We start from the raw sequence: 22,185 nt of genomic DNA on the forward strand, positions 1-22,185 counted from the left end.
ATTTGAGGGCCTCCTGGGTGGCTCAGTCAATTAAGCGTCTGACTCTTAGCTTTGGCTCAGGTCAGGATTTCATGGTTCCTGGGTTCGAGCCCCATGTCAGGCTCTAAGCTGACAGCATAGAGCCTGCTTGAGATTCTCTCTTCCACCATCTCTTTCCCCCTCCCCTGCTCTCTCTCTCTCTCTCTAAATAAATAAACTTTAAAAAAAGATATGGACATTTGATTATTGGCTGTTATGCACATTCGTAGAGAGAAATCTATGTGTATTATGAAATGCCTTGTATTTGCTGCTCTTTGGGCACTTTGATTGACTTGGAAACCATGAGACTAATGTGGCAAAAAAGGAACAAGATGAAGTTCCTCAAAAGTCTCTTAGACTTTCTGTCCCAAAAGCATAAAGCGAAAAGCAGCAGCAAAGTTGTGAATTCATGGATTTCTTAACAGATACTCTGTTTTCTAAAAATTTTGGACTGTAGTTCATTTTTCTACCTGGATTGGCCTCTGACAGGTAGTTTGTTGGATTTTAGCTAGGGTTTAGCTAAATGAAGAGACCCTGGGAGACAGGTTTTGTTTATTTATCAGAACTTCTGTGTGATTTTGAATGGGGAACATTCAGATAAAGGGGTATTCTGAGGTCCTGACTTTGGATGTTTTCCTCACTTCTGATCACAAAGAATAAGAACAAGTTGGTGAGGGATGGGATGGGGTAAGAAAATGGAATGTTTGGAAACTGGAAGTTCTCACGTGCACTGGACACATTTTTGACACAACCTGGTGGAGTTGTTATGGAAATCAATGGAGGACTGACATCCATGTACTATTGTCTCAAAATAAATAAGTCAGTGTGCGCCACCAGACCCATGCTGGACTAAGGCCAGATGTGAGAGAAAGGCTCACTGGTCAACAGTTAATAAGCTAACCAATCTGGTCAAAGAGACAGGATGCCACAGCTTCAAAAGAAGTCTGTCTTCTAGGGGGAATGCTATTCTGAGAGCTGGGTTGGAGTATAAAAGGCCATGTCAGGGAGGATATTTTTGAATTGATAAGGGACTTTAGAATGCTCAGGGAATAGTTCCATTAAGCAATTTTAGAAGAAAACATGTTTTAAAGGAGAGTGTCATTCTAACTTGGAGCTGAACCACTATGATTTGATCTTTAATTTAATAGCAACTCACAATATTTTTCTTAACATTGCAATTTAATTTAATAGCATATCTGTAATAGCAAATTGCAATTCTTTTTCTTAAAAAAATGTTTAACATTTATTTATTTTTGAGAGACAGATCATAAGCGGGAGGGGGCAGAGAAAGAGGGAGATACAGAATCCAAAGCAGGCTCCAGGCTACGAGCTGTCAACACAGAGCTTAACATGGGGCTTGAATCCACGAACCTTGAGATCATGACCTGAGCCGAAGTTGGACACCAATTGACTGAGCCACCCAGGCACCCCTGCAATTCTTTTTCTTAACATCAAGTTAAGAATGACTATCCATATAGTAAAAAGTATGGCTTCAAATTTACCTGCTTCCAATAAATCCACAAAATCTGACAGGAATACATATGTTGGGTGAGTAATTTTGATTGTTTATTTATTCTGATGAGATGGATGTTCTTTGGATTTTATATTAAATGTTCATAAGATGAACCTCTACAGTTATGTAAATTTCTTCAGTTTAGAGACAATACATTGGAATGTAGCTTATAATACAAAACAAAAACAATGCACATTTTCTTTCCAATGGAATTTTCATCCTTTGGTTCTGGGGTTTGGCTCATCTAAGAAAGTGGGGGAGTGTATCAGTTATGTCTCAATAAAAAAAGTGAGGCAAAAAAATGTCACAAAAAACATGAGTGAACAAAATCAAAGTTCAGCCTGCATGAGTGAACAAAATCAAAGTTCAGCCTGGGATTCAGCCTTTAATTCCAGGATCACGGGCTGTATCTAAAAAATAATTAAAGGAGGCTCCTAATGCCTAAGGGAGATTTAACTGTGTTGCCGCCTATTATGAAGTGATTTCATGTGCTTTGTGATGGACCTTACATAGAATTCACTTCTAAAATACTGTGTATGTTATTCATCTCAGGAGTAGACATAAATCTGCCAAAGCAGTCGGCAAATTTAGCTCCAATTCTTGCCCCAGGTTCGCAGAACATAATAGAGCATTAATAATCTTCATGAGGTTTAAGGAATTCCTGCGAGGTCCCTATGATTCACTAAGAGTTGTGTGAAGTGTCTTGCTTAGAGCCTTTATCATGTCAGCATTTCAGAAGGTGCTCCTCTTACCCATCCCAAACAGAGGTAACCTCCTACATGTTTATTTCTCTAGGAAGGTCAAGGAAAGGAAAAGTAAAAATTATGAAGATGAAGGTCAGAATAAAATGAAAGACTTCTCAGCCAGCACTTTCCTTTGGTCACTGATATATAATACTAACCATTCTGTGTAACTTCTCACGGTTTGCTAAAGACTTTATTCCTAACTTTGGGCAACTTTGGCCCATGTTTTAGAAAAAGAAAATACCAAACAAGGTTGAAGAAGACACGGTAAAAGCAATTCTATTTAGTAAAAAATATATATCTTGGAAAGATCAAAGTATTGCAATTGACAGATTCATACTGAATTGAATTTGGTTTGATGCCCAAATTAGTCTTTCCTTTGGTCCCTGATAGAGTGATCATCTTAGAAGTGCTTCTTATCAAGGGGATTAAAACTTTCTATGGACAAGCTCTCCAATTTTTTGACAAAGGGGTCATCAGACATTGGGAGCAGACATCAAGGAAAACTAAAGAATACCCCCCTTATGAATTAATAGGAGTATTATAATTCATACAAGAGAATAAAATTGCTGGTTTGAGAATTTCTAGGTGTGGGGGCCAAGGTATCAATACCTTTTAAAGCACCCCAGGTGATTTTGAAATGTTGTTAGAGTTTAGAACCACTGAAGTAGATGAACGGCATGCTTTTGCAGAATAATGATTCATAGATTCCACTGGGAAATCTCCAGATAGTGAAAGCAGTTTCACAGAGTAAAACAGAAAGGGTAAGAGAAGTTGGAGGAGAAAGTGGATGGCAGTATTTCTCCAACTTTAATGTGCACATGAGTGGCATAAGAGTTAGTTAAAACCAGATTTTGATTCAGTGGGTGTAGAGTGGGGACTGAGATTCTACATTTCTAACAAACTTCCCAGGCAATGCTGCTGGGGTGCTGCTTCCCTGACCACATTTTGTCTAACAGGGAACTATGGGTAAATGTCCTCTTGCCCCTCACCAAGAGAAGAAAGGAGGTGTCCTTTTGCCTTAAGGTTTTGAGGCTTATTCTGAAGAAGGAGAGTGTATTAACATCATGGAATGCTTTATTTTTGAAACCAGCTATGATCCACTAACTAATTAAGAATCTGTTACTCTAAATGTTTTTGAGGAGGAAGTTAATAGTACTTCTGTTCCACTTCCTGAACAGTTAAATTTAATTCAACAAATAGAATTTAAGCCTTAGGGATTAAAAAAAGATATATGAGACAGCTTGCATGAGGGAATTCACAATCTTTCTGGGGAAACAGAAAATTAACATGTGAAATGCTAAATCAATGCTCTAGGAGCACAGTGTGGGGAATCCATATTGACCAGGGAGGAAAGATGCTTGGAAAAGCCTTCATGGAGGAGGTGATATTTGACTATGAAGTTGAAGAATGAGTAGGATTCCAATTCATGAAAAATGGGGGGGGGGGGAGGGGAAGGATGCTTCAGAACAAAGAACCAAAGCAGGGGTTCCTAACTTTGGCTGCACATCAGACCATCTGGGAAGCTTTAAAAAGTACTTTCAGCGTCTAAATTAATTGGAGCCCGAGAACCAGTGTTTTTTGAAAAGCTCCCTGGTGATTTTAATGTGCAATTAGGTTGAGGATCACTGGAGATGTATAAAGACACAAAGTTTTTGTTAACGTTTTTTGAGGTATTTGGAAGGAAGTGGGAGAAATGTAGAGCAAAGAAGTCCCAGATGGTTCTTGGCAAAGATGGCTTGACCCACTGTGGTGTGGGGAGGAAAACTTGTTATCACTAATAATTAAAGTAGTATATAATTATTACTGAAATAACCGAAGGCTGTGGATGATGTGCTTCATAAATATGAATTAGATTGAATTAAGGTCATTCCTATAGTAGCAGTTAGTCTTGCATTCCGTGTCATGTATTATTATACCGAGAGATAGGAAGTGCTGGTGGCCCAGTTAGGACTCCTGTGACAGAGGCCTGGGGCAGTGGCCACTGGGGAGGAAAGGGGATAGATTCAGTATAGTTGATGGAGTGAGTCCTCAATGTCAGTGTTACTCCCAGTGTGGTTCTTGGACCAGCAAAATCTGCATGAATGAGGAACGTTATTAAAAATGCAAACTCTGGGGGCACCTGGGTGGCTCAATTGGTTAAGCGTCCAACTCTTGATTTCAGCTCAGGTCATGATCTCGTGGTTGTGAGATCAAGCCCCAGTTGGGGGTCCATGCTAGCTAGGAGCCTGCTTGGGATTCTCTCTCTTCCTCTCTCTGCCCCTTTCCTGCTCACATGTGGATTTACACACATACTCTCCCTCCCTCTCTCTCTCTCTCTCAAAATAAAGAAATAAACATTAAAAAAAAGAAGAAATGCAAATTCTGATACATACATCCCCAACCTGTTGAATCAGAATTTCTGGAAAAGGAGCCCATAAAGAGTCCAGTGATTGTTATGTTAGCTAAACTTTGAGGAGCACTGGTCTACAGAGCTGAAAGAGGCTACAGGACTCATAGACTACATGCCCACATAGCCTCAGACCCAGACATACACAAAACCCATAGAAAGTCAAGAAGGAGACAAAGAAGTGTATGAGATGGAGAGATAGTAGTGAGAAAGGCCCTCTCTACAGGGCATATGGGAGGATTACCATAGGAACATAAGGCTGCTGGTTCAGGATGCAGTGCTCATGTCACATAGGAAGGGACAGGTGGAGTGACAGCCATGGCATTGCTAGGATGGATGGTGTGGCCAGGGTATGCTGGGACGTCACACCCAGGATGATGAGTGGGAGTGAACAGGCACCCGCTGAATCACATTGGTGATGGGATGAGGGGCTGGCACCATGAATGGTTGCAAGGTCTTCTGACTCTAGTGCTTTCTTTCTGGCAAGCCATCTTCCTTTGGTTCCTTAGTAATTTTTCCACATTCTCTCCTGGGAATCTGGTGGAGGAATGCTGCTGGACAAATAGTTTCCACACAAAAATGTCTGCCTTCTTCTCTTACTTCTGTTTTTCGGTTTCACTTACCTTATTACAATAATTCTGTATTATTCTGCCACACGTTTGCTAAAATTTGGATGTCTCACTCCCCCTTCTCTAAGCTCTTTAGCCTCATGTCTTCTCCTTCATGCTTTTTTTTGAGCATCCCTTTTCTTGAGAAGCTCTAAGTCCTGTTTCTACAGAACTACATGCCCATTCATTCTTTCTTTGTGCCTATTATAACCAAATTCAGTCTCTCAGGTTCCTACTTAGCTCTGTGCTTTCAGTCCATAATCCATTTCACTTATTTCTCACTAAAATCTCCTAAGTGACAAAGGTCACATTTGTCAACTATGTTGACAGAACTAAAAACCTCTTATTGATCAGGTGGGCTAACGCTGTTTAAAATATCAGTGGCTTCTTGCTCAATCTAAAACAGTGATGAAGTAAAGAGAGGTGTCTACTATTCAGCCATTCAGAGATCTAGAGCCTTCCATCTCCTGCATTTAGCCAGAAGGCAAGGGATTCAGTGAGATACTGGTTTTTATGAGTCACGCCGAGAAGTAAGTGTGTCACTTCCACCCAAATTCCACTTGCCAGAACTCAGTCAGATGACCTCACCTCACTGCAGGGAAGTTGGGAATACGTTCTACAAGGCTTTCAAGAGGGAGAAGAATTGGGGTCTGATGAACACGCTGCATTCTTTGCCACACCCTACTTTTTCACGTCAGTCTCTCTAAAGCTGGTGTCTTTCAGACTCTCAATGTTGGGAGGTGTAATTATGAGGGCTAGTTATTCTCTGTTCACTGAACATCAAGTGGGTCACAAACATTATCTCTGGCTTTCAGGCAATCTTGCAAAGCAGTTATTATTTTCACTATACCCATTTTATAGATGAGGAAACTAAAGAACAAAGATAAAGTAACTTACCCAAGAACCCAGGCAGTCTGAGTCCAAGCCCAGTAGCTTATGTTTTACAGTCCCCATGCAGAGAAAGAAAATGGCCACTATGGCCAGACAGAACTGGAGAAATTACTGTTCTGTAATTTACTGGTTGTATAATATTGCACGAGTTTTCCAACTTCTGTGAGCTTTGGCTTCTGCATTTGTAAACTGAATGATTAGTATTGCCTCATAGAGTGGATATAAGATTAGAACACAACCCACCAGCAACACTTGGGAATGTAGAGGTAAAACTATTTCTAAATTTAGGAAAAACAATGGAGTTTTCTCTGTCACTGTTTCTTCTTATTTTACCAACATAACATTTATACCTTGGCTAGAGAAATATCAGAGGTCCTAACAGGAACCCAAGCTATGTTCCTAATCTGAAACCAGTTAGAATGTGCAATCGTTTCCACCGCAACGAGACATAAAGGTTCCCAAACTAAACTGAATACAAACATGATTATTTGGCTGCTCTGGTCCCTAGAGATAAATACAATTTTGTTGACAATACTGCTGGGTGTTCAGAATTCATTATGATTCAGTTCACTCTTTAACATCTACACTCATAGCTGAACCTCACTAATTTTCATTCTATTAAATTATAAAATAACAAAACAATACTATCTTATTCTGCTTCTTGAATGTAACTTACCTAATATTTCATATTATTAAGATTTGTGTTATTTCATAAGAAATATTCTGAGAAATTTGTGGAATACTGTTAGGAAAATTGTGCTTCTGTATTATTTTAACTTATATATATTTTTTAATTATAAAAGCAACTCATGTTCATTATTTATAATCAAAGAAATAAAAAAAAACCACTCCTTCCATCTAGGGGAGCCTGGGTGGCTTAGTGGGTGAAGTGTCTGACTCTTGGTTTTGGCTCAGGTCATGATCTCAGGGTTCGTGAGATCGAGCCCCCTAATTGGGCTCTGTACTGACATGTGGAGCCTGCCTGGGATTCTTTCTCTCCCCCTCTTTCTCTGCCCCTCCCCCACTCATTCTCTGTCTCTCTTTCTCTCTCTCTCTCTCTCTTGCTCTCTCTCTCACACACACATACACACACTAAATAAACTTTAAAAAACTCCTATGTGAACACAAACACCATCAACTTATTTGCTTTTCCTCCAATCCTTTTTAATAAGTAGGTTTTAAAAGAGTCAGAAATGTTTTCCCTCTGCATTCTGCATTTTTTTACTTAACTTTATGTCATTAGCATTTCCCCATATTATGACATTTTCTTTGAAACACATTGCATACGGATATCAAGTGGTTGTGCCCTACATTCTATAGTCTATTGATGACTTTTATATGGAAGTATTTTCTATTATAAACAGCACTCAAATGGACATTTTTGTACCTAAAGATTTTTCACGTTTGCTTGGGATGATTCACAGAAATGGTCAAGGGAATAAACTTTTTAAATTTTTTAAAGAACTTTTGTTTTCTAAAAAGTTCACCCCTATTCATAATCCTACCAGTGGAGAGTTGTACAGTTTTCTTTTTTTCTTTTCTCTTATTGTTTTTATTTATTTTTTGTTTATTGAAGTCTAAGTGACACACATTGTTACATTGGTTTTAAACGTACAACATAGTGATTGGATAAAGCTATAGATTACATTGTGTTCACACATGAGAGAATTCTGTGAGAACCATCTGCAAGAATTGAGCAGTTTTTATCTGACCTTTATTTTCTTAGCAACTACAGGAGCAAAAGTAAAAGCTCTTACATTCATCATCTTTCTAAATCTTCACATTAGCTCTTTTAGGTGGGGTTAGCAGATATTAATTTCCTCCATAAAACAAGGCAATTGAGTTCTGGAAGTTCAAAGGAGTTAAATAAGTTACACCACATAGTGGTAGAGCAAGGACTTGGACCAAGTTCCTCCAAGTCCCATTCCTGGTCTCCTTGACCACTGCACTAGGTGTGCTCTGTGAGTCATAGTAACTGAGAATAGTCCATTACCTGGGAGGGGCATTGAGAAAGGGAGGAAGAAGAAGAAGTTAGCTAGAGAAAGAAAAAGAAGAAAAGAAGATGGAGGAGGAGGAGGAGGAAGGAAGGAAGGAAGGAAGGAAGGAAGGAAGGAAGGACGGACATTTGTGATATTCATTAATTGTAGGTGCTAAGTTGCCTTCTCCCCTTCCAGCTCTCTGAGAGCATCTGTAACAGTCATAATGCAACTGGTAAGTAAAAAAGCTGGGATTAAACCTTAAGTTTCTCTGATGGAAAAAGTAGTGGCTCTTTCTCTATTTGAAAGAAAAAAGTACTACACTTTTATTCTAACTGTTAGTTTCTGGGAAACCACTGGGATGGAAAGCTTTGTCTTAGACATGAAAATTACAGGACTCACACATCTCTCTCTCTCTCTCTCTCTCTCACTCTTTCACACACACACACACACACACACACACACACACACACACACACACACACACAGAGTTGTCTCATCTTTGTTACAATCCCAGGAATCAGGCCTTTACCTTTCTACCTAAATAGATTTTCATTCGCACGTATTCTTACACTCTGTCATAACCACTATCCAAACTTATAAACTCACCATCCACTTGGTTATGGACATCTTCAGTAGATTCTCTTTTGAATAAAACAAAAACAAAAGCAAAAATAAAAACATGTTCTGATTTAGAACCTGTTGTTTCCACCAGAGAGTTAACTCTTTTTATTGGACCATTTTGATGGATAGGAGGCAAAAGTGTGTGTGTGTGTGTGTGTGTGTGTGTGTGTGTGTGTGTGTGTGTAGACTGGGGAGCAGGTAGTGTAATTCCAAATGATCAGAACTGGCTGTTTAACCTATAGCAGGATTCTCGAGACGCAGTAGGTAAAGTCCGTTCTGCATATACAGATGCTTTTCTTGGAAACTTGCCTTCTTCCAGCCACATTTTTATCTTTGAATGAGAACATGCTAGGTTCAATCTCTTGACTCCCTTAAATCCCAGGGCAGTAATTCTAGCTAAGAAGAGAGGATAAAATCCATCAGTACCTAAAACTCAGCCTTGTCTTTATAGAAATGATAAGCATTATTAATAGCATTATCTTCAAAGGAAAGGAGAACTCTGGGTGTGTAAAATTTAAATCTTAAAGATTCTGATAACCATTCTTATTTCCTTCATTTCCTTGCTTGCTAGATTTTAAAAGGGTTTGCTAGTTGCTGCTGAAAAATATCAGTTGCTTAACACAACCTAAGTTTTTTTTTTTCTCACTCACATTGAGTATAAAGTGAATATTCATGGTGACTTTCCTCCAACTGGTGATTCAGGGACCCAGGTTCCTTCTATCTTGTTGTTCATTCACCTTCAAAGAGTAGCTTATGAAGTTTCCCTGGGTGTCTACACCCTTCCAGGAGACAGAAGAAGGCAATCTATTGGAGCACCAATGAGAAATTTCTATGGGTTGGGACTAGAAGTGGCATCCATCAAATTTGTTCACATTCTAGTTGCTGGAATCCAGGCATATGGCCTCAGCTAGCTGGAAAGGAGGCTAGGAAGTTGAACTGTGTGTCTGGAAAGAAGGGAAACAGCTTTGGTGAACAGCTAATCAGTCTTTATCAAACTGACTAGAAATAGGACCAGATTAATGTAACATGGACAACATGGCAAAGTTAAGTCTTTTAAGACACTGGGTGTATTTGAAAGTGAATTCATTCTGGCAGTCATTAGGCAAAGTCCATAACACATTTTTGTAATTCTTCAGACTCCTTTCCAATGCATTTCTATCTTCTTTGATAAAACCAGGAAAAATGATAATTTTGTTTGGGGCATAAATCACAGAAAATGTCACTTAAGGTCAATGTTGGTTGGTGGTCTTCAGCCATATTTTACTTCTTATTAAAGCAGCCAGACCAAAAATTGTGTCTAGAGGTGATATTTTGTAAGTCTCAGTTAGGAGTAAGTCTTCAAGAATGAAAATGTTTCAGTCTACACATATATCTTTGTGTCTCCAGAAACATTCAGAAATTCCTGTTGATTACAGCAATATCTGCAGTTCAAAGAAGAATTGAAACCACAAGCTATTCTAACATCTGTTTTGGTTTTATGGTCAATCTGAATAGTTGTAATTTATGTTCACTGACACCACACAATGAGGTTATTTTCAAACTACTGTATTTTGTAAAAAGAAAACAACAAAAATGGCCTCTTTGTACTTACATGTTGAGCCAAGTCTCAACTATCCATACCAACAGAGGGAAAAAATCTCACGAATTATCAATAATAATTTAAGAACTCACCTTAGACCACAGCCTTCCCTCTTTGCTACCTAGCCTTTATGGCTAACTTTCATTGCAGTTCATTACCAACCACAGGCCCATTGGAGAAACCCATGAAAGGGCACAGAAAAGACAATAATGATAGTAAAAGAGAAGCAAAGGGCCTGAATAAAAGGATAATTACACCCCAAAACTGAAAAATTAGTCTGGCACAGGAATTATTGTTAAATGGAAACATAATGCGTCATGTAATCAGACCACCCAATAGTCCCAGTAAGTCATCTGTGAGTGGGGACGCCTACACTATAACCTCTGTTAGGTATTTCCTGGAAGGCTGGACAGATAGTCTTCATTGCTAGGAAGAACCTCTCCAACAATCCGTCTGATCCTGTGCCTAATGCTGCCCACATCGGTTAGGCACCACCAACTGCCTTTTCCTTACTGGATTTGAACCAGCTTCATTTGTACTAAGTTCTGCAAATACAGAAACAATAAGCAAGCTTAAAAGCAAGGCCAGAAAATTGCTACGTGATGTGAAAAAGAGGAAGCAGCTGCCATTTGTTGAACACTCAGAAGTTACCTGGCTTTGTGCAATGTCCTCTGCCATAGTCTATCCCGTTTTGTCTCTACCAAACCCCCCCGACATGCTCTGCATTTTTCTATTTTGGAGACGATGATCCAAAGCACATAGAGATTATGTGTGTAACACTAAGCAAGTCACTTAATCACTGACAGGGTTGGGGTGCAAAGCCAGGTTTATCTAATCTCAAAGGGCAGGCGCTTAAACACTACATTTGTTACCTATCTCTCTGACATGGACCTTCTTCAGCTTCTGGGGACGCTTCGGCTTAGCTTAGATTTCTGAATGGCTTTGCTCCTGGCGCCCTTCTACGGTCTGTGCTTCCTTGGGTCTAGGACATCTGCTGTTGCTCATCTACTCCGCTGCTGACCCCCAGTGATCACCAGGCCACTGCTCACCCTTGCTGTTAGGCTGCTCCCATCCTGCCTTAGACCTCCACCTCACTCACCCCTGAGGCTGGTGCACCCCTAATGGGCCGTTGTACAAGCAACTATAACACAATTGTGTTACCACATTTTCTTCGAGTGGACCCCCTTGACTGCAACACTTGTTATCATTTCAGAGATGTTAAAATGTGAACAAAAGAAAAACAAATCATTGGAATTGGTGAAATAGCGTAGTGACATTTCCAGTCTACAATGAATGATAAGGCTTATTACACAAGGATTTCTTCTGACTGAGAAGCTGGAAAGGCTTGATGTGATTGTTTAAAGCTTTAAGTTAACATAGCACATTTTACGATAAAAACTAATGTTTGGGAATATGGAATGGGAAGACATATCTAAAAGTCACAGTTCTTTTTTTTTTTTCTCATGTTACTTATATTCCCTATATCCTGCTAATACCCTGAAACAAGCTGTCTTTATCAACTCAAGATGCGGGATGATGTTCACTGTAAACAAAAACACCAGGAAACACCTCCTTGAACAAAATCAACACTTACTTTGATTTTATGATTATCTTTTTCCTTTACTAATTAAGTACCATCAAAGTTTGTGTCTGGTTGCCTTATTTACAGGTTAATGATGCAAATTAGCTAACTCATAAATGTAACCTATTATGTCTATACATACTCTCATGTAAATTACTGAAAAAATAAAATAAAAATATTAAAGTTGAAAGCTGACCCTTGTTTCCTACATCAGTTATAAGGCAGGTAATTATTTATTTTTATTAACAGTTTGCGTTGGTGGGAGCCCCAACACAATGAAAGAGTTTGCACTCCTTATGCGCAAGGAGCTCGACTTGGAGGAGAGTGGAGAGGACAGAAAGAACGTCTGAGCTGGGACAGACAGATCATGCAGGGACAGAACTTGTCTCATGCCCTCCATCAGTCTACGTACTCAATAGTTGCCCTTGAGGTACTCATCATAAGCTAGCAGAAAAAAAGGTGGGAAATTCTGAATACAGGAGTTCTTTCTCCTTACCTGCTTTGCATTTTCACACAATTAAATTAAGTGCCCAGGTGTGACATTCATTGTTGGAAAAAGTCCTAGGGGCAGAACACAGCATTCCTTGTCACTTTACTTTATTAGCTACCACTTAGCTATTCAAGTTAGGGGGGAAGAACACCCTCAAAGCACACCTCTTCTCTTTAATTTATAACTGATTAAGCCACCAGCACTTTTCTCTCTATCCCTGAGCTAGCTTTGGGAATGTTGAGCTTTTCGTACACAGGGGCCAATTTTCAGGATTGTCAAAGTGTGCTGTTTAACATTATAATAAGCTCGCTGGAAAAGCTGCTAATGCATTTTCACAAGCTCTTGTGAATTGCTCTCCGTATTGGGAATATGTTAACAGCTCCCGACACACACAGTGTCCTAACACAAAATGAAAGCAGAACGATTTGCAGTTTAAGGAAACACAGACCACTTCCCTCTTCAACTCAGGGCACCATATGCATTAAGGGAGTGGATATACGTGAACACCCAGCTCGCCTTTCTAAGTGCGTCTGTCTGCCACAGGCCTGTGGTCTGAAACCACGGCTCTATGTCTGTCACGTGTCTGGACACTGCGGCCCTCCTAAGGGGCACCGCCAGGCATGCCAGAGTAGAGGGGAAGAGTCCACTGCAGACGTGTGACAAGTCTAAGGAGCTGAATTACCCGTGGCCCCTGCACCAGGGAATAGCCTTCGTCCATCAGTCACTCAATAGCACCTGGCGATGGAAGGACAGATGAGGAAGGACAGATGAGCCATCTTGGCTGGAAGCCTGGAGTAAAGAAGGGAAAATAAGGCAATGCCAATTGGGGCAGCCAAGTTGATCTCCCCTCTGGGCCATGAATGCCTCAGAACTGCTTTGGGGACTCAAAAGGGGGAATCCATTCATTTAATCATTTGTTCATTTAACTATTATAGGAGATCTACATTAGAAGGAAGATGAATATTCTCTGATCCTGGCAATTTTTTTTTTTTTACTCATCTTTGCCTGACTTTTAGACTACAACTGTTTTTCCTTTTTTGCACGGTAAATGAGTAAGGACAAAAAAGTAATTGTTTATATAAATGTGAAACTATCATAAACAAGCAGTAAAACTTCAGAGCAAGAAAAACTGCACTAGACTGATCCTGCTGTCCTGTCTGAGAAAAAGACCTGAAATGTGTGTCATGTTCAGGAGTCTGCCAATTAAAAGTGGCCTTTACTAAGGCAGACAGAGGATTCCCAGTTGGGACACCTTCTTTAAAAAGTCCTTCTCCCCAGCAGCTGCTGAGGATGTGTGTGTGTGTGTGTGTGTGTGTGTGTGTGTGTGTGTGTGTGTGTAAGAGAGTGGGGGAGAGAGAGACTTTTTCAGGAACACATAAGCCCATTTGTCATTTTATTACCATGTTGCATAATAAGTGATAATCATAAACCTATCAAATATCTGATTTAGAAGGAACCTAATAGATGAAATAATAGTTCATTCTCTTAATTTATAGTTGAGAAAAATGAGATTTAGAGAGTCTACTCATTAGTGGCAGAGACAGTGCCAAAGCCCAGACTTGTTAATCTTGGACATACAAATTAATGCAGATTTGATTCATGTCTCTAGGAGGCTTACAATGCATTTGGAAGTCAGGACATGTTCATTGGGAACCAAAAATGGTGAACCCAGAGATTCAAACGTTCCACAGCTTAATATTCTTTTTTTTTTCTTTTTTTAAGTTTATTTATGTATTTTGAGAGGTGGCAGGGGAAGGGACAGAGAGAGAGCAAGAGACAATCCCAAGCAGGATCCAAGCTGTCAGCGCAGAGCCCAATGCAGGGCTCGATCGCACAAACTAAGAGACCATGACCTGAGCCAAAATCAAGAGACGGACACTTAACCAACTGAGCCACCCAGCTGCCCCATTAGTTTAATATCCTTGATGGTGACAGTGAGGGAACTCAGGTGAGAACATCATGGTCACGGTTGCAATTAGTGGCAGGCATCACCTAATTGCCAAGATACCCCTGGTGCTGTTCCACATATAAAGTCTTTGTGCTCAAGAGGTGAATACATTGAAGAACACATTTGACTCCCTAATGTTTATGTTAGAAATGAAATCACCACCAATTCAAAACTCAGCTCCAGCTACTACAAATTTCAATACAGACAATCTTTCTGGAGAGTTATTAGAACATATTGTAACCACCAGGAGTCGCTAAATCCTCTAACCTATGTTGACCCCTCTATTCTGGTGATGTGGATTTTGTTGTAGCAAATGCTAAGGAAAATAAGGGTTATGATGGAAATAGGCGTTGTGGTCATGATGTATAGCAACGTAGCCTTGCCTATGAGCCGAATTGTCAGGTATGGATGCAGACCACACCTCTACCCTCATACCTTTCAGAGCTCACACAGAATTAGCAGCAAATGAACAAGGCCACATGAGAGCAATGAAATGGATTTACTATTTCACTTAGTACAGTAGAAGAGGACTAATAACATGGCAGCCAAATTTATATTTCCTGAGAATCAAGTCAATCTTGCAAAAAGCTCTTTTTCAAAAGCTCACTATAAAGAACCCAGTAGGGAGATGAGAAACGGCCATGCTCTGACACACGAGTACACCATGCTATCCCCACCTTCTGCTCTTGACAATGAGGGCTGAACTCTGTGTAACTGGCAGGGAGATGTCTCTGTCTGATCCTCACAGATGGACACATCTATCAGCATGTCAGGTAGGCATCAGTTAGAGCTGACTTACGTTTTCCTCAGCTTTGGCAAAGTCATAATGATTATGTAAATTTATCTGAGGGCTGTTAACTTGTAATGAAGTAAGAAAATATGTCCTGTGCATGTACCAGTTTGCAAGATGTATAATGACTTTCTCTTTTCTCTCAACAGCATGGCATTGGCATTCCCTCCATTTTTATTATGCGTATGCTTCACGAACTCATCAAATTACTGCACCATGCCCGGTGCTGTGATGTTACTGTTATCAGAACTGGTACATCAGGGAGAATAGGTGAGATGGGTTGGTTTCTACTATGAAATCCAAGTGACTGTTCCATACAGGGTGGCTGCCAAAATACAGCAACATACTTACAGACCAGCAGAGACCTAGGTGGGCTAGAAGGTGTCAGGAGGCTGGCCTTGAGGAAATTTATAAAAATTTAAATTTAAAGAAAATTAAAGAAATCTAAAGAAGTATTTCTTTTTTATCTTCCTTTTTTTTTCTCCATGGAAACCTGGCATGAGAGATCACACTGCCTATTGCCCAGATGGACTTAGGTATTCTTAAGGGGAAGACTGGAAGAATTGCTAGGGAATATGGATGAGGATAAGTATAAGTTTTGAGGCTGAGGAATTTTATAAGTGACAGAAATACGTGCTTTCAAGGAAAAATTAATCACTAAGGTTTGCCTTGTTTGTCAGCTAAGTAAGCAGACTTCATACCTCCAGGGGAACACTTTGTTTTAGCTCCTATCGGTGACTACACCCCTTTTCTTGGCTGGATCTTTTCCTCATCAACACACCAGAAAAGATCAGGCTGGGCTTTTAGAGAAGGGCCAGGTGATGCTTCCTACTGTTTTCCCAGAGCCTCCCCTCCGCCCTTCCTCCTCCACTGGTCAGGTGGCTGGCTGGTCAGGGGCCATGCATGTGCTTCTGCAGTGAGGAAACCTCCTTCTTTTTAAATCTTTTCTCCAGGAGCAGACCTTGTGAGGAGGTGATTTACTATGTACCCAAATGCAGATATAGACAGGGTATTGTAACTGAAAAGGTTTGGTTGACAGAATGGCAGGCAGGACTGCACGGAGATTATAAAAAGGGTTGTGATTTTGCTCACAGAATGACACAGTTTTGGGATAAATTTCAACCTTATAAAACTTCAGACAAAGAACTAGAGGACTGACTTGTCCAGTATCACAGAGCCACAAGTGACTGAGCCATGCTTCACTAGAAATAGACACGTTCAAAAAGATTATGCCCTTTCCATAGCTGTGTACAGGGTAAGGTCCAGCCATGGCCCTCACAGGTGGCATAAAGAAAAACATCCGTGGATGCCCATCTAGAAACAGAAGGAGAATATTAGCAATCATTGTTAAATGAGGTATCCTTCTAGATTGTTGTTTATCCATTGTTACCCCCAAATAAGTAGTAGATAACAGTGCATTCGGTAATGAAATGGATAGTACTGTTATTGATTGCTTATAATTTGGGGGTGTGGGATACAAGGATCTGTCTGCATAGCCCATGCCAGTGCAATGTACCATCCTTGCTGCTGCGGCTGCCACTGGATATGAACAAGTGTCCAGTATGCACAAGGCACTCTGCTGCCTATCCAACTCATGGTCATGAATTCTAGGTCTTTTGCTTTATGGCAACAAGATACATCCAGCCCACAGGCTATACTCGTATCACAGCGGAGGTCTACAAATGGTGGGAAATAAAACCACTGGGCTGTTGTAGATACCTTCATGTTGAAGTTTTATCCTCATTAAGAACTCTTAGCTTATTGGTAGGATGTGAATGTTTGTTTTGTTTTAAGCAGCATTGAATTCAGAGATGAAGGAAGTAAAGCTAATTCCTCTGCTGCTGTTCCCACTCCGTAGACAAGCCAGCAAACTTTCATGAGGATAAAATACCTGATTAAATAGTACTTTGACCTTTAAGAGACTTTAACCTGGATATAAATGTTCTAAAATCTCTAAATATCAGGATGACCTGTGAATAGTATCAGTTTTGATGCCCACATTTTCAAATTTGTTCTCAATCTCTTTCCTACTCTTAGGACATTGTGAATAATTCAAGGAGCCACTTGTTTGACTTATTTTAAAAGTATCTGACCCACCAAGGCTTTTTCCCCCTCCATGGATTCACACCTGGAGAATGAGTTGCAGGTAATCTGGTGAAAGAGTGTGGGTCAAGAGGCATTCCAGGCAGGAAGAATGAGTTGGCAGAAAATGGTTTCTTGAGTCCCTGAGACTTGAGTTTCTGAGTCCCATGAGCAAGGCAGAGTTTGCAGCAATGGAAGGTCAGCCAGGAGGCCTAATTTACATGGCGGGGGTGGGGGGTGGGGGGGTGGGGAGGGAGTGGATGTGACAAGAATCAGAAGGAAGAGAGGACGGAGATGCAAAGAAATTATAGTAATCAAGGAGCTGCAGAGAAGATTAAATATCAAGTAGTCACATCACTTCATGAAAGCTACTTGCTGGCAGTCTCATTTAGTTTATTCCTGACCTAATTTACTCAAATTTGAGCCTGAAGGCCGGTACTAATTTGCATGTCCAAGAGTCATGTTTGTCTTGAAATCTAAACCTGATCACACTGTAAATGTGAATCTGGAAAGACAGCAAATGTAAATGCTTGTTCTGAATATTATTTAATTGCATTTGGAAAAGAAAATAATGTAAAAGATGAAAATAGGGAGAATCATTAGCAACCAGCATTAATTAGTGTTGGCAGAATAGATTACATACTACACGTCAAAAGTAAACTCTCAGTGACATTCTTCTGTAACCACTCTTTTAATCCCACATTGCAATACTGCACCAAGGTCTGTTGTAATAGCAGCTGGGGCCACAGACTCCTTCCTTAAGCCCTGGTTTGAATAGGTAATCTCAGACCATATCACCACCTGAAGTGCTGAGCTTGACAAAGACCTGGCTGAGGAGCTCCTCAACTATGGTAAAGGGACTTCCCACTTCCCAATCTTCATCAGACATGCAGTGTGTACCTAGGAGATTTGTATGAAGACAGAAGAAGTTATGAACTGGGAAAGCAACAGAAATTTGTCAGGAACTCTTTGTTATTCAAAGCCATAATTTATATTAAAAACTCTGCTTTAGAAAATTAAATAGTTGGGGATTAAAAAAGGAACAGAAACAGTCTTTTTAACTTACTAGAGCATGGGAGCACAAGGACATAATAAGCAGCAGAGAAACATCCATAATGAATTTATATTGAGAGTGGGTTTAATCCTCCAAGAACAAATCAAATACTAAAATGCAATTAGTGATGTTAGCAAAATCATACCTCTGTTTATGCCTTTAATTTACACTGGTAACTCTGGGAAAAAGAGATTATGCTGACTCTATGTTTCTGCCATTTTGAGGTATATTCACCTATGTATCAGAACAGATCTGGTACCCAGGGAAGAGCGGGGACCAGGAAACAGGGAGAAATATTTGGGGGAGGGAATCCTAAAGGGATGGGTGCTTTCAGAGTGGTTCTTTTCTCTCTCAACCATGAAGGGTGCCCAAATCAACTTTGACACAAATTGAAGGTGATTGCCAAGTAGTAGCTCTTGGCAATCCAAGAGCTCCAAGGGGTGAGGGTCCGGGAGAAAACAGTCTCAAGGGCAGACTCTGCTCATCCCAGAAGAAAGAATCTAACCAGGATTGTTACCATTTCTTGAAGGGCCTTCTAGAAATCTTAAGGTGTAGTTGTATTTGTGTAAATTCATCAAACTATGTATTAATTCATTTTAAATTATGTTTCTTTTCTTGTCCCTTGGATCAAACTTAGGGTATTATACTGAATTTTAAAAAAAATATGGGGGCTCCTGCATGGCTCATTTGGTTAAGCATCTGAGTCTTGATTTCAGCTCAGGTCATGATCTCACAGTTTGTGGGTTCGAGCCCTGCTTGGGGCTCTGTGCTGACAGCATGGAACCTGCTTGGGATTCCCTCTCTCCCTCACTTTGTTCTTCCCTCAATTCATGCTCTCTCTCTCTCTCTCTCCCTCAAAATAAGTAAACTTTAAAAAAAATTATGTATAGAGGGGCACCTGGGTGGCTCAGTCAGTTAAACATCTGACTTTGGCTCAGGTCATGATCTCATGGTTTGTGAGTTTGAGCCCCGTGTCGATCTCTGTGCAGGCAACTAAAACCCTGGAGTCTGCTTTGGATTCTGTGTCTCCGTCTCTCTTTCTGCCCTCTCCCACTTGCTCTCTCTCAAAAAATAAACATTAAAATAATTGTTTAAAATTATGTATGGAGACAGGTTATATTATGTACAAACATTACCTGAGGTTAGAAAAAGTAGTGTCAGTACCTATGTGTTATAAAGTAAGAGGAATGTTGGGTCTAATAGGGTTGAGACTCTGTGATAGGTCACTGGCCCCTTCGCCAGGAGGGTCATCACTAGGTTTAAGTCAGAGCTAGCAAACGGCAGCCTGTTGGAGTCGATGTTTTCTTTGGCTCGCACAGTATTTTTTAAAATGTGAATTATTTTGCCAACTTTGAAAATTTCTGGAGGTTTCACATGAAAGTCCAGATTTTTGGCTTCCTGAGATAACATCACATAAAAAATATGAAATGATAATTCATGGCAGCCCTAGCAAGCCCCAGCCCACATCGGGCTGCATTTGCTGAAGGTGAGGCAAGGCTTCTCCCTTTAGACCAGGCAGACCTCACTGATGTTACCTGCTCGGCTTCTGGGACATCTGAGTTTGAATTGGCTTAAATAACACCGTATTAGAGGTGTTGGCAGGCAGCACTGAGGAGGAGGGAGCAAGGAGGAGCAGACAGCCACGGTGGAAGTGGTGTGTAAACTAGAGGAAAGGGAGAACAAGAGCAGAAAGGGAGCCAAAATGGGGACTGTGCAAATAATGGATGGTGACAGAGTGTGTTGGCCTCCCTGCTTCTATCCTCCCTCTTCAATTGGGAGCAGTGTATGCACAATGGAGGAGACAAAATAGCTTCAGGCTCCCCTCCCTGGCTTCCTTCTGGCTTCACTAGTTGACACAGGTGAAACTAAATGAACACTGAGAGCAGCCTAGAAGGGAAAAAGTGATCACAAAAGGGTGGCATGCAACTTGAGACACGCGTGGCAGAGAAGACAGTGGACAAGTCCATTGTCCATATGTGGCTCCATTGTCCTAGTGGAGATGGGGAACTGCAAGCTCCAAACCACCATCCTGGTCCTCAAGTAGCTTCAGGAGCATCACTGAGGCTTGGAGCTGCTGCTTCTCCTTCGGCACCTCTCCCTGAACCATTCCCCAGTCACAGAAGCAACCTGAGATTTTTCTCAAAGGCAGATCTCCTAGGAAGCCTCCAGGTCATGCTATCCCTGGGCACAGTGCTAGCTGTTGCGGCCACTCAATGGTTACTTGTTCCAGAGCTAGGTCACTTAGCACCGTGGAGACTCCTCTCCACAAGAGACTCTTGAGCCAGGCACAGCCTTGCTCCAAATACCTTGACAGGATGGTTCAGATGGCTGGATTTTTCCCAGGAGTGCAGACCCAAGTGTTAGAGTCAGCCATAGAGCACTTGGGTCCACAGTAAGCCCTTTAATGATGTTTACTGCCACTGTGGTAGGACATCAAGCCACTAAGTGTTCTCCATTCTCTTTCAGGCCAGGGTCTACTAGATGGAGCACTATGGTCCTTTTCCAGAGAAGAAAAATTTCACTGCTTGAAGAGAGCACATAAAGCTGGCATCAGGAATACTGAAACGGAATCTGCAGTGTCCTTGGCTACACGTAGAAATTGTGATCTAAAAGGTAAGTTATTCATGAAAGCCTCAGGTCCAATTCTCCTTTTTCATGAAGTTATTTTCACTCTGCAGGAGAAGAAAAAGGAATCAACTATATATTACTTGGGGTTGAACGCATGCCTTATAATTGTTTATAATATGATCATAATGTCTTATGAGAGGGCAGAACATTGTTCTCATTATGCAAATAAGGAAACCAAGCCTCAGGGGTTAATAAGGGGTTGCCCAAGGTCATGAAGGTTATGTAGTCAGAACTTCACAGCAAGTTCCACTTTCTTGATCCTGGTAGTGGCTGCTGTTTGCTGTTACAATTTAATTTATCAAGACACAATAAAAATAAAATATTCCTAAAACTGTTCAAAGGACAAAGCATCAGTGGAGTAGGTTTTTAAAATTAATTTACAGGCATTTTTGCTTTTTCCAACTTTTGTATTTTGAAAACTTTTAATAATTCAGAAAAATTGAAAAAAAATAGTATAATACCTATCTACACTTTACAAAGATTGAACAGTTTTTAATATTTTGCCACATTTATGCATGCTTTCTAAATATATATACACACATATATATGCATATACATGTGTGAAAATATAGGTATACACACATCTATTTGCTTTTTTCCCTGGTTCATTTGTTAATGAATTGCAAACATCATGCCAGTTATCTCTTATACCTCAGTATCATTTCCTAAGAATAAAGGTATTCTCGTAATGACCAAAATACCAGTATCAAAAAAAACCCCCCAAAACCTAAGGAAAGTAAAAGTAGCTTCATAATATCACTTAGTATCCATTCCATATTTAAATTTCCCTAATTTTCCTAAAATATCTTTTATAGATTTTTTTCTTACCCATTATCAAGATAACTTCATACATTATATTACTTGGTTGTTATATCTCTGTTCTAGAAGAGTTTCCCCTACTTTTCTCTTTTTTCCTACGACAATGGATTTTTTAACGCATCAAGGCTGCTATCTTGTTAAATATACCATGTTCTAGATTTGTCTGTGTGTTTCATCATGGAGTCTCACTTGTTCATCTCTACTGCAGATTTCCTGTAGGTGGAAGTGAAGTCTAGTGGCCTCACTAGATTCAGCCTTATGGCAAGAACACTTGATGGTAATGTAAGCTTTGTAGTGCACCACCTCAGGGAGATGTAATGTGAAGATGTCCCACTATTAGTCATTTCAAGTTGGAGCACTTGGTCCAAGGGGTAACTTCCATCACTTTCCATGGAGAAGTGAAAGTTCCCTCTTTGTGTGGAACAAGCAATCTCTGTGGTGACTATGTGGC

At 40.4% G+C, this 22,185-nt stretch overlaps 1 protein-coding gene and 1 long non-coding RNA gene across 3 annotated transcripts in view; one reads left to right on the forward strand and one right to left on the reverse strand.

Annotated features, from left to right (window-relative positions):
* The window catches only part of LOC111561856, a 55,535-nt gene that overhangs the window by 29,157 nt on the left and 4,193 nt on the right, over positions 1 to 22,185 (forward strand). Inside the window, exons 1-4 of one of the 2 annotated variants that reach the window (XR_006583241.1) lie at positions 7,898 to 8,373; positions 12,173 to 12,382; positions 15,301 to 15,421; positions 20,754 to 20,900. This is a non-coding gene — a long non-coding RNA (uncharacterized LOC111561856). Of the gene's footprint in view, positions 1 to 7,897; positions 8,374 to 12,172; positions 12,383 to 15,300; positions 15,422 to 20,753; positions 20,901 to 22,185 lie in introns of those variants that run through there. The other variant, XR_006583240.1, reaches the window with a different exon arrangement.
* Positions 20,847 to 22,185, reverse strand: part of CCDC148 (coiled-coil domain containing 148) — a 283,553-nt gene continuing 282,214 nt past the window's right edge. Inside the window, exon 15 of the mRNA XM_045033842.1 lies at positions 20,847 to 20,959. Coding sequence (XP_044889777.1) covers positions 20,921 to 20,959 — 39 coding nt within the window. The 3' untranslated portion in view covers positions 20,847 to 20,920. The remainder of the gene's footprint in view (positions 20,960 to 22,185) is intronic.

The sequence above is a fragment of the Felis catus genome, chromosome C1, assembly GCF_018350175.1.
Source record: "Felis catus isolate Fca126 chromosome C1, F.catus_Fca126_mat1.0, whole genome shotgun sequence".
NCBI lineage: Eukaryota > Metazoa > Chordata > Mammalia > Carnivora > Felidae > Felis > Felis catus.